This window comes from Cryptotermes secundus, unplaced genomic scaffold (assembly GCF_002891405.2).
Source record: "Cryptotermes secundus unplaced genomic scaffold, Csec_1.0 scaffold1084, whole genome shotgun sequence".
NCBI classification, from domain to species: domain Eukaryota; kingdom Metazoa; phylum Arthropoda; class Insecta; order Blattodea; family Kalotermitidae; genus Cryptotermes; species Cryptotermes secundus.
The window spans coordinates 155,785-168,352 of record NW_019724603.1 but is presented as its reverse complement, the minus strand read 5'-3'; the positions used below and the strand labels follow the sequence as shown (position 1 = coordinate 168,352).

Here is a 12,568-nt window from a genome sequence, read left to right as displayed (position 1 = left end):
TGCAGTGGATTCCTTAAAAAGTGTGTTGACTGAGGATGGACGTGTGAGGCTGAAACACATAGTGCCTAACACAGAATGTATATATATTTTAATGACAATTTAAATATTCTGACAAACATTTTAGTGAGTTAAATGTGGATCAGTGTCATCTACATCTATACAGGGTGATTCAGAAAGATGGACACAATTTCAATTGGCTATATTTCCTGAATTATATGTTGCATTTGAATTCTGTAAATTACACTTGATTATACATGCATGGAAGTTTATAGATGTTCAATGTGCCCCCCCCTCCTCCAGCTGCACGGATAACATCTAGACGGTAGCTGAATTCATCCTACACTCGATGAGAAATATCTTGCGTCACTGAGTTCACCGCAGCTGTGATACAGTTTCTTAGGTCATTCAAATTTGTGGGAAGAGGTGGTACACGCCACACAGTTGTTTGCAATAGTCCAAGTTCTCTACTAGCACTACAGGTTGACTTCATTGGGCTGCGCTCAAAGTTCACTTGAATGCACTCCATGTTCTCCTCCGATACACGCGATCGGCCCGGGACGCAGTGATGGAGGGCACTAGCGGCAGTACTAGAAACTTTGTAACATCCTCTTTCAAATGTACTTTACAGAATTCAAATGCAACATACAGTTCAGGAAATATAGTCAATTGAAATTGTGTCCATCTTTCTGAATCACTCTGTATTAATATTGTTGCATTATAGACGGATGAAGATCTACAAGCTGCTGTATATTTTGATTCTTCCAAGCTCTGGCAAGCTACATGTAAAGCTTCTCTACATGTGAGTGGTCTGTACGTGACAATGGCGTTTGCATACATAGTGGCAACAGCCTGTCACATAGCAGCATCAACACCGGCACACAGTAAACTTCATCCTACCAGGCGATGGGACTGGCAGCACATGTGTTAAGAAAGCAATTATGTTACATATCATTTTCCCTTTGCATAATGAGCAGCTTCATAACTTGTAGTCTTTGCCAAGTATAATTACAATGATCAAGTCAAGGAGGATGAGGTGGCCAGGGAATGTAGCATGAATAGGAAGAAGAATGGGAAAGCCAGAAGGAAAGAGACCACTAAAAAGACCAAGACATAGGTGGGTGGACAATATTAAAATGGCTCTTAGAGAGATAGGATGGATTGTATGGACTGCGTCAATCTGGCTCAAGATAGGGAGCATTGGAGGGCTCTTGTGAACACGGTAATGAACCTTCGGGTTGCTTAAATGCTGGGAAGTTGTTGAGTAGGTGCACAATTGGTGGCTTCTCGAGAAGGGCTCAGCTCCATGAGTGAGATTGAGCTTTTTCCTTTTTCACGTCTTTTAACCAGGGCAACTCTATGCCAAACTTCTCCTGGGGACCAGTCTCAAAATCCATCCTTCTCACATCTGTTCTGATACACTTTGCTTTAAAGTAGCACCCAACACCATCTGAGTGATGTGCAATGTACATTGCTTACATGACAGCATTTCTGGAAATCAGAAGTGTGTCTATGTGCATATTTAAAACATGAGAGATTGAAAAGTTTATACAATTTTTCCTGCTCCTAACCAACAAATTGCAGTGGGTATATTACATCAATGAAATTTAACAAAAAGGTACAAGTGTACAGTATACTTAAGACAAGCATTTAACTGGTGTCTAGAAGAGAAACCTGAGCAATATTACATAATTAAAGATTTTGTTAGCACTAATTACAACAAGAAGTGATAGAATATATTGTAATGATTTTGAGTAACTGTAGACGGTGCCTGAATTGGTGATTCAATTTATTGGCCACTTATACACTCGCAACTAGTGACTACGCTTTACAGATCAATGACACACAACACAGACGAGTGTCCTCAGTCTATTGGGCCCCACTAGCCATTTCCTGGTAAATGATTTTAACACAGGAACTATGTAACAGTCTCACTGAATTACACACTCACTTATACACAGAACACAAAACTGCAAGCACTTATAATGCTATTGCTAATCACCACAATCCACAGATCACCACAGCACTTGCCAAGCTTTTTCCAGCCTGCTGTGCCTTCATCCGCCATAAACGGGCAATGGCTTGTGACAGTGGAGATCCTTCAGCTTCACATCCCCTAGCGCAGAACTCAAAAGTCAACTCTCAACTGAACTAAGCTCCAAACCTCACCTTGCTTATAACCACTCTGCAAGGACCGCAAAGAAAATCCTGTTCATTCTCGTATGCTAACCATTTCACGGGAACATGTTTACTGAGGACTTACGTAGCAGCAGCTGTCTATTCTTGATTATTAAGAATCTGCTCCCTAGCAACAAATGTCATTCCACTGTCTGCTTCACAGCCATTTCCTAGCAACAAATGTCATTCCACTGTCTCCTTCACAGTCATTACATAGCAACAAATGTCATTCCACTGTCTGCTTCACAACCATTGCCTAGCAACAAATGTCATTCCACTGTCTGCTTCACAGCCATTGCATAGCAACAGATGTCATTCCACTGTCTGTGTCAGAGCCATTGCATAGCAACAGATGTCATTCCACTGTCTGTGTCAGAGCCATTGCATAGCAACAGATGTCATTCCACTGTCTGTGTCAGAGCCATTGCATAGCAACAGATGTCATTCCACTGTCTGTGTCAGAGCCATTGCATAGCAACAGATGTCATTCCACTGTCTGTGTCAGAGCCATTGCATAGCAACAGATGTCATTCCACTGTCTGTGTCAGAGCCATTGCATAGCAACAGATGTCATTCCACTGTCTGTGTCAGAGCCATTGCATAGCAACAGATGTCATTCCACTGTCTGTGTCAGAGCCATTGCATAGCAACAGATGTCATTCCACTGTCTGTGTCAGAGCCATTGCATAGCAACAGATGTCATTCCACTGTCTGTGTCAGAGCCATTGCATAGCAACAGATGTCATTCCACTGTCTGTGTCAGAGCCATTGCATAGCAACAGATGTCATTCCACTGTCTGTGTCAGAGCCATTGCATAGCAACAGATGTCATTCCACTGTCTGTGTCAGAGCCATTGCATAGCAACAGATGTCATTCCACTGTCTGTGTCAGAGCCATTGCATAGCAACAGATGTCATTCCACTGTCTGTGTCAGAGCCATTGCATAGCAACAGATGTCATTCCACTGTCTGTGTCAGAGCCATTGCATAGCAACAGATGTCATTCCACTGTCTGTGTCAGAGCCATTGCATAGCAACAGATGTCATTCCACTGTCTGTGTCAGAGCCATTGCATAGCAACAGATGTCATTCCACTGTCTGTGTCAGAGCCATTGCATAGCAACAGATGTCATTCCACTGTCTGTGTCAGAGCCATTGCATAGCAACAGATGTCATTCCACTGTCTACTTCACAGCCATTGCCTAGCAACAAATGTCATTCCACTGTTTGCTTCACAGCCATTGCATAACAACAAATGTTATTCCACTGTCTGCTTCACAGCCATTGCATAGCAACAAATGTCATTCCACTGTCTGCTTCACAGCCATTGCATAGCAACAGATGTCATTCGACTGTCTGCTTCACAGTCATTGCCTAGCAACAAATGTCATTCCACTGTCTGCTTCACAGCTATAGTCTAGAAATGAATGTTGTTTCAGAGCCATTTGCTAACAACAGCTATTTCTCTAGCTTCTTAATTATTACTTCAAGCAGATTTGTAACAATATGTTCTTCTGAAATGTCAGGCTGTCTCTGAACTATACAGCATTACAATACAGAGAGCCATAATTTTCATGACATCTGCACAATTTCATTTTACTTGGTTCACTGGCATAATGCTTGCTGAAATTTCAGCTAAAAGTTTCTGCAGTTATTAGCATCACCTCTTATCATACTGTGCTTAGTTCACCACGCATGTTAACTCAAGTTGTTAACATTTTTATTTGGGAGATGTCTCACTTGCATCTTGGTTGGAACTTCAACTATCATGACTAAAGTTTTTCATAGTTTTCCGGTCCCTCCAGGCAAATGGCAAGATATTATCTTAAATTAGGCCATGACCACTTCCTTCTATATCCTTTCCAATTAATTATTCATTTATCATTTGACATCCATACAGTACCAGCATTGACAACATAGTTAAATATGAAATAAATGAGAACAAAATACAAGTATTTCACTGTCACCTATTCTTATGCTCTCAGCCCTTAAGGGACACTCTGAAATTATAATTTCACTGAATACGCATGCTATGAGCTTGAAAGTTTTAGAAACGTAACTACATTTAGGCTAAGATACTAAATTTGACAGAATAACAATGTGCAGTAAGTGTTGCTGCTATCTAGAAGTAACCTGTGTACTTCTCTTAGAAAAGGTGGAAATTGCAATCACAGCTTAGGATATATTTTTTATTATGGGAAAAAATTGCTGTAAATACAAAAAAGGCCTAGACAATGCCCACCTGGCCTTCTGTAGCACATTCTTATAAATGTCTTATTCTATTACAGCAGTCTCCCTGCGATTCTTAATATAGATCTTAACTTAAATCTGAGAGTATCCTGTTAATAAACTGTACAATTACTTGACGAAAGTCGTCTTCTGGGATCTGGCGCCGTGTATTCTTTGTTTTAGCCGACGTTTTGGAGGAACATATCGCCTCCATCTTCAGGGCAGGTGAATTGGCTTGCGAATGCAGAGAGCAGTAGCAGTACGATCTTTGCTCGTGAGAACGAGACCCAAAAGGGATCCTCAACAGATGACACAGTGCGTCTATAGCATTCCCTGTCAATGTGGCAGAAGCTACATTGGTGAAACAGGCAGACCACTGGCTGTTCGAATCCGTGAACACAAGCACAATCTCAAGCAGGGTCTTCTAGAGAAATCCAGGTTGGCTCAGCATGCATATGAAGAAGGTCACAGGGTAAGCTGGGATGAAGCTAGGATCTTGGAGGTTGAAAGCAACAGCAGATACAGAAAATACAAAGAATCAGCTCATATGGCATGTTCATCCAATCCCATCAGCCAACCCAGTTTGGATATTTCTCCCATATGGATCCCCCTCATCAATGAAGAGGTTAACAAATAAAAAAATGTAATTTTATGAATATTAGTGGTTCCACTACTCCTGCAAGTCTTGTTCCGGGGATTAGTCTGATTCCCAAAAGTCGCCATGGTGGCACGATTCTTTATCCACGCAGATTCGTTTTTAACTGAATTCATGGAATATAACCCACACTTCTGTTTCTTTACATTGTTGACAAGTGCATGCTTGGCACAAATTTTCTATCATGTTTTTGCTGTGATTTTATTCTTTCCTCCCACCGATGGAACTGGTTGTCGGTTGTTCATAGGTTGTTTTTCTACAGACTGGGGATTGTCCAGTGATTGAGACTAGCTCTTTCTAACGGGCCCAACTGAGTAGGTTTATCCTTCCCTATCCACCTGAAGACGGTTTTTTGTCTTTTTGTCTTTTACATACCAGACGATGGGTGAAGTCCAAAATAAGCCAAAAGAAGTACAGTATACACCATCGTCAGAATCCTTTCAAATCTACCCTTATAAATGGTTGTTAAACGAAGAACTCACTGGATTGTCCAGAATGAGTCCAGAGCTCATTGTTATGAACAAGATATATTTTTCTAGCTTTAATTAAATGATACATTGATAAAAACTTAATTTGAGTCAGTGTTACCAACTGGCGGAGTTCTAATGGAACTGCATCACAAATAATTTTTTGATGCTGTTAAGGTACCTTATCAACATAAAAATTAAATTAACGAGTTTTTAAATATTAAATATAATTGCATTTATTTGCTCTCAGCTATTCTGACTGCTGCATGTAACGATGTTAAGTGCATAAAATATTTGCTTCATTTAAAGACCATACAATTCAAGGGTGTGGCTTATATTTAGGCAAATATGCTACATGGACAATGCATCAAATAATGCAGGGCGTAGTGTTCTCAACGTTCATGTGACTCTAAACTCTGGGGTTCCATTAACTACTTCTCTCTAGTAGCCAGTATGTCAGTCCTAGAGTTAGTCTTACCAACATCTCTATGCTGATGCCTATTGGAAGACTCATCATCATCACTGCTGTGACTGGAGGCCAGCTCCAGGCTGCGACCATCTACCGACACTTCTGAGTCGGAGTCAGATTCCTGCCGACGTGCTCTTGTTGGACTCTCCTCTGACACTACATAAGAAAAAATTTATTAAATTCTGTCAACCTTTAGCCATCTCCCCTCCTCCAATTTCTTTGAATACACACCAGGTTCCATGGGATAGCAGTTAGTATAGCAACTGGCTACGGGCTGGACGACTAACAGGTCAGAGTTCAAGTCCCAGTAGGGTCAACTCTCTTCACAGTGTCACCTAGACCAGCTCTGGGGCCCACCCAGCCTTGTATCCAATGGGTACTGGGGGGGGCTCTTTCCCTGGGGGTAAAGCAGGAGGGGCATGAAGCTGACGACTTACCTCCGCTAGTGCCGAGGACAAGAAAATGTGAATCTATACATCCACTCCCCCATACACCTTCATGGCATGGTGCTTAATTAGTTAAGCACAGGGACAACTTTACTTTTATATTACACACCAGGTTCCATATAAGTAAACATTCAACTGAATAGGGGTTCTCTCTTCTGGGATACAATGTCATGTAGTCCACTAAAAATCAACCAACACTTGAGAGGAACATGTTGCCTTCATCTTCATGGTTGAATTATAAGCCAAACAAGAAACCAGCATGAAGCAGGCAGCGAGCTCTGCTTGCTTGTCCCATACTTTAAATCTGAAGATGGAGTCAGTGTGTTCCTATGAAACATCAGTTTATTTTCAATGGGCTAGGCAGCATTATTTCTGAGACGATAACATTCTCCATACCCACTGATGTGGGAACCTCAAATCCTACCTTCTTCTGATTCATTTCCTGTCAACAATGGTCTGAAGAGAGGGGATGCTTAACTTCTATTGCTTTTCAACTTTGCTTCCAAATATACAACTAGGAAGGTCCAAGAAAACCAGAAAGGAGTGAAATGAAATTAAACACACCAGTTCTTTGTCTATGATCATGATGAGTGTAGTCTCCTAGGTTGTAATGCGGCGTAATTCTGACCGAGCCCAACATTTTGGAGGAACATATCACTTCCACCTTCAGAGTCAAAGAGTACACCAAGTAAGAAAGAACAGAAACCAGCAGTAAGCTGAGCTTTCCTTTATCTTCATGAAGCTCTGACCATTGACACAACAAATATTTCAAAATAAACTAATCTGAGTGTTTACATTGGTTTTAAATAACTACTACATGTTTTGGTCCATATTTTGGACCATTCTCAGGCGGTTTCATTAAATAAAAACCAAAACACATATCAGTTATTAAATAAAACCAATGTAAACAATCAGATTGGTTTATTTTGAAATATATGTTGTGTTGATGGCCAGAGCATCACAAATCATGACACACAACAGGATCGAAACAATTAAGATATTGTAGGATTTGAGGATCTCACAGCGGTAGTTATGAAATTTTCCATCTTCCAGGATATATTGCCATGTATTCTGTACTATATGAGCAGGTGGGCGGGCAGGCAGGCAGTTAGGTAGGTAGGTAGACACAGTGACAGACAGACAGAACACATTAGATTTGTAGATCATTATCTGCAACACAAAATGTGAGGCCCAATTGGGAAACACTGCAAAACTTGTCACTGTTTCATGTGTCCATAAACAAGAATGTCCCATAGTTTCTAAATTACCAGATATTTCCTGATGCAGTACACACCTTCTCTATGCCTGTGGAGTGCGGAATCAAAGCCTCGGATGTAGGATGGCATGTCACTATTTGAATTGTAGTTGCTGGTGCTAGTGGAAGTATGGCGCAGTTGGGTGTCACTTCTATATGGACTGCTGCTTGTTTTTGTGGTTGAACGGCTCGTGGTGCTGGATGTTGAAATTCCAACATGACGACGTGATGGGTCCATACTACCACCTCCACTGTGATATGCCAAAGCTGAACGCTATAAAAGAGCACAGAATATTGTGACATTGTGACATGATGGCTCAAAGCCAGAACTGTGGAAGAAGAAAAGACATCAATTGCTAGGCTCAAATGACCTAAACAAGGAATGGCTCCATAAACATGTTTCCATGGCAACTAAGTCATGTCACAGCAGCAACAGTTAGCACACAGCAATAGAGGAACCGCTGGTGGCAGTGTTCTCGGTTGAGTCCATGCACAGACTGTACAAGGAGAGCAAACCGGGGCACTGTGTAAGTCCTGAGGGAGGCCATCCTAGTGCTAGGTTGTTGTGAGACAGATGCCCATTGGCAGGGTCCTGGTAGGCAAAGGAGTACCCACTGCTGTAAGCTGTTGAATAGCAACACCTAGTGAACATGCAGACATACCTATATTTGAGTGATAACTTATTTGGCTAAATCATTCAGTACCTTTTGATAGTATAATGAACAAACAACAGTCACAAACCTTTAGAAAATCTTCATTTCAGGGCACTTATTCTATTTTAACTACAGATTACAAGTTTCAGATGCTGGTTAAATTATTTTCATATTGCAGTGACTAATTAAGAAACACACTGTAAGTATCTGTTAAAGCAATATCTTGAAATACATAAAGCAAAAGCAGAAAAATCACAGCATCTCAATGGAAAAATGTGCTTTTCAAATGAAAATATGATATCTGGATATCTGGACCAGGGGAGAAGTAGTGTTGGATGTCCAATATTAAGGTGGCAAGATTATAGTTCTCTGCAAGAAGATGGACTGTGTCAAACCTTGGCCTAATCCATGATGATGATGATGATGATGATGAAGAAGAGGAGGAGAAGAAGATGGTGGTGGTGGAGGTGGTGGCTTTGATGATATACGCAGTATATTTTCTGAATGCACAGTGGTAAAGTGTTTCATGTTGTGATGTGGGACATGACACTGTACAGTGTGGCAGGAGGATACCATTCTGTCTTCAAGGTCAGAGAAAAGTAATGCCGCAGGCTGAATGTTCTACCAAAAACATACGTGCCCACCTACCAGATTACAGTGTGTCAAACCCGATAATGCCACATGAATCATCACTGCCATGATGACCACAAATCTTACAAATGGTAAAGTGAAAAAAAATATAAATAAATAAAACACTGTTTTTTCATACCGAGTGCTGTTGGCTGGCAGAGCCACCTTGGTGACTGTGGCTACTGGTACCTCCTGTTGTCACTTCTGACGAGTCCAGAGGAACCTTTTTACCAATGCACCGCAGCAATGAAACGTAGAGATTCCGTCTAACTCGGGAGTTGAGGAAGCAGTAACCAATCAGAGCAAACATGGCATGTGCAAGAACTGCTGCTGACAGAAGATATGACAGCAGAGGTAGCCTCTCACTAACTGACAATACTGCCAAAACCCACACCATGCCAAGAAGTGGTAGCGACACCACTGACAACCATAGCAGTGTCCTGCAAAACAAAGCAAACTCTGTGCCTTAAAATAAATCACAATTTTAAAGACCATCAGTTTCATACAGGGGCAATTTCACTCACATAATACAACATAAAAACAAAGTCATTTTTTAATTTGCTTAAAATAATTGTACATAAACTACAATTGTCATTAGGAAAGCCTAGGAAAATCAAAAGTCATTTAACATTTCTGCAGCAATGTCACAGCTCAAGCAGTTAGCAGCTTTTCACCATAGTGGCTCAGGTTTGAGTCCCTGGTCAGGTCATGTGACATTTGTGGTGGACAAAGCTCCACTGAGGTGGGTTTTCTCTCAGCATTTTTGTTTCCACTGCCAGCTCTTATCCCACCAAGCGCTCAACATTCATTAGCTTCATACCATCTGATCACTATATAGTTACTGTTCTGTTTCAATTAGACGTGAGTGTTGGTCATTTGGTGCAAGTTCAGAAAATCTGCTTCAGAGACACTATCGGCCCCGCAGCAAGTTTATGGTGATACTGCACTAAAGAAATCCACAGTTTACGACTGGTTTTCCAGGTTTGAGAATGGGCAGGAGACGTTAAGAGGATGACCAGCGCAGCAGGAGACCTTCGACATCCAGAACCACAGAAATGATTGGAAAATTGCGACAACTGATTCGATGTGATCGAAGAATGACCACCGTGGAGTTGGAGCAAGAAGTTGGTACTGTTGCTGGCCATTTCTACGTGCAAGTTTTGCAGAGATTGCGTGGTGCTGTTCGGAGGAAGCGGCACAACAAGTGGTAGGGACAGTGGTTTTTGCATCACGATAGCACACCAAGCCACACATCGTTTTTGTGCAGCAATTCCTCGCCGAGAAAAACATTCCTGTCATCACTCAAGCACCATACTTTCCGGATCTCGCTCTGAGTGACTTTTGGCTGTTCCCTACTCCGAAAATGGGCCTCAAGGGGACACGTTTCGCAACCATGGAGGACATCAAATCGAATGCGATGGCTGAGCTCAAGAAGATTCCAAAAGAAGCCTTCCACTGCTGCTTCCAACAATGGCAGGATCGATGGAGCAAGTGTGTGCGCACGCAAGGGTCCTACTTTGAAGGTGATTAGGTAAGCGTTGCCATATGTCCTACCATTAGAGTGCTATACCACCATTCTGGGAACTTTTTGACTGGCCCTCATATATACAGAAAAACTTAATAAATGAATGAGGTATCACTGATACAAGAATACAACATTAAAGTGACTAGGAAGAGTACAGTTTACAAAGATAAATGATAAACATGTTGATAAACTTCAAACACGTGACACTGATGGTTTCATACACTTTCAATAAGCAGCATAAGGCAATGCATACCGCTTCCTTAATTACTGGGATACAAATTATTTAACAAATATTTTGCCTACTGGAAAGAAAAACAATAATGATCAAGTAAAGGAGGATGAGATGAGCATGGAATGTAGCATGAATGGGACAGAAGAAGAATGCATATACAATATTGGCGGGAAAGCCAGAAGGAAAGAGACCACTAGGAAGACCAAGATGTAGATAGGTGGACAATATTAAAATGGATCTTGGAGAGATAGGATGTGGTGGTATGGACTGGCCTGATCTGGCTCAGGATAGGGACCAGTGGAGGGCTCTTGTGAACATGGTAATGAACCTATGGGTTCCATAAAATGTTGGGAAGTTCTTGAGTAGCTGCACAACTGGCAGCTTCTCAAGAAGGGCCCAGCTCCATGAACCTAGTTAGTTAATGAAAAGAAATTATAAGCAATATTACCTAAAAGAATAATATCTTCTGAGACATTATTACGTAGTGTGGCAGATCATGACTGGACATTTTAAAGGAATACACTGTCTCTATTTTCAGGATCGTTTCTTCTACCCTGAAGATCGAGGCAGCACATTTATGTTGATAATGGCCTACCAGACCACATGGTGGCACATCCAAGAAGGCACTAATCTCCATAGTCTTATAATTCATCGTCTTGTTGCACTGGTTAACAATTTAATTTGAAGGGGAAGTCTTGAAAGTGCAACTTCTCATTGTGCTTGTAGACTGTTGCTATGCTATGTAGTCACTTTTTTATAAATGACACTTCTATGACATGTTTCAGCTTCATAAGGTCATCATCAAGTGAGATACTTTTGTGTAACTGCTGCGCTCTATTGCTTTTCCCGCTTCACTGTTCACTGCTCTAAATTCTACAGTTATAACTAGTTCTAACCAACTAGGACTTGAGGTTCTCTCAGCAGTGATTATCAAGAATCTTGTCTTCTGTCTTGACTTTCAATGGAATATACAATGTTATATCCCAGAAGATAGGACTCTTCTAGTTTTAACCAAGTATTAGAACAATGAACTACTTCAGGCAATGCAGTGCAGGAATTATGTAACCTGTCATAGAAGTACCACTGATGAAAAAGTGACACCATGTTGCATATGAAGAGTGTAAGAGAACAACAAGACTGGCTCTGCAAATTAAATCTTAAGTCACTGCCATGAATATCTCAAAGCTCACAGCCTCACCTGAGATTCCCAAACCCCATGACATGATCTTTGAGAGTAAATGCAGCTCGAACAGAGAAGACGAGGACCCCAAGGTTGAACAGCACGACCACACACACTGGGCCAATCAGACTCCACACAACAGACTCATAGATAGACAGCCAGCAACTGCACAAAAAACACAAGGTCTTAGCACATCCATAGACAAGATCTGTAACGGAGGCAGCAGGTTCCTATGAAACAGTGGTTACCTGCTATATGGTTATAGCTTGAATATTATGTGATGGCACAAACCTGCGCAAAGAAGGGGAAGTGAAGGGGAAATGGGATAGCAGAGTGAGTAAGCCCATTAACAGCCACTCCAGAACAAAAACCAGGTGCCAGGAGTGAACTCAACTGTCTGCACCTCATGTCCGCTGTAAGAGAATTTGGACTCATCTGCTCCACACATAAATGAAAAGTATCTTCTGTTCATGTGCCATCACACTGTAATCAAGCTCTACCAGTGGCTACCACTACTACTACTCAGAAGACTACAACACAAATATTGACCACTGTGAAAGCCCCAAATGTTATTCACAGATCATACACATTGGATCTCAGTAAAGCATGAACATTTTAAATAAAATTCCATATAATTTTGATCCCTTGGCTT

At 41.3% G+C, this 12,568-nt stretch overlaps 1 protein-coding gene across 2 annotated transcripts in view; it reads right to left on the bottom strand.

Moving 5' to 3' along the window:
* LOC111862522 (protocadherin-like wing polarity protein stan) overlaps nucleotides 1–12,568 on the bottom strand; it is a 150,907-nt gene that overhangs the window by 26,729 nt on the left and 111,610 nt on the right. For both annotated transcript variants that reach the window (XM_033750700.1, XM_033750699.1), the window contains exons 42-45: nucleotides 11,935–12,081; nucleotides 9,119–9,419; nucleotides 7,736–7,970; nucleotides 6,005–6,151 (exon numbers count right to left, since the gene is read on the bottom strand). In XM_033750700.1, the coding sequence (XP_033606591.1) occupies nucleotides 6,005–6,151; nucleotides 7,736–7,970; nucleotides 9,119–9,419; nucleotides 11,935–12,081 (830 nt within the window). The remainder of the gene's footprint in view (nucleotides 1–6,004; nucleotides 6,152–7,735; nucleotides 7,971–9,118; nucleotides 9,420–11,934; nucleotides 12,082–12,568) is intronic.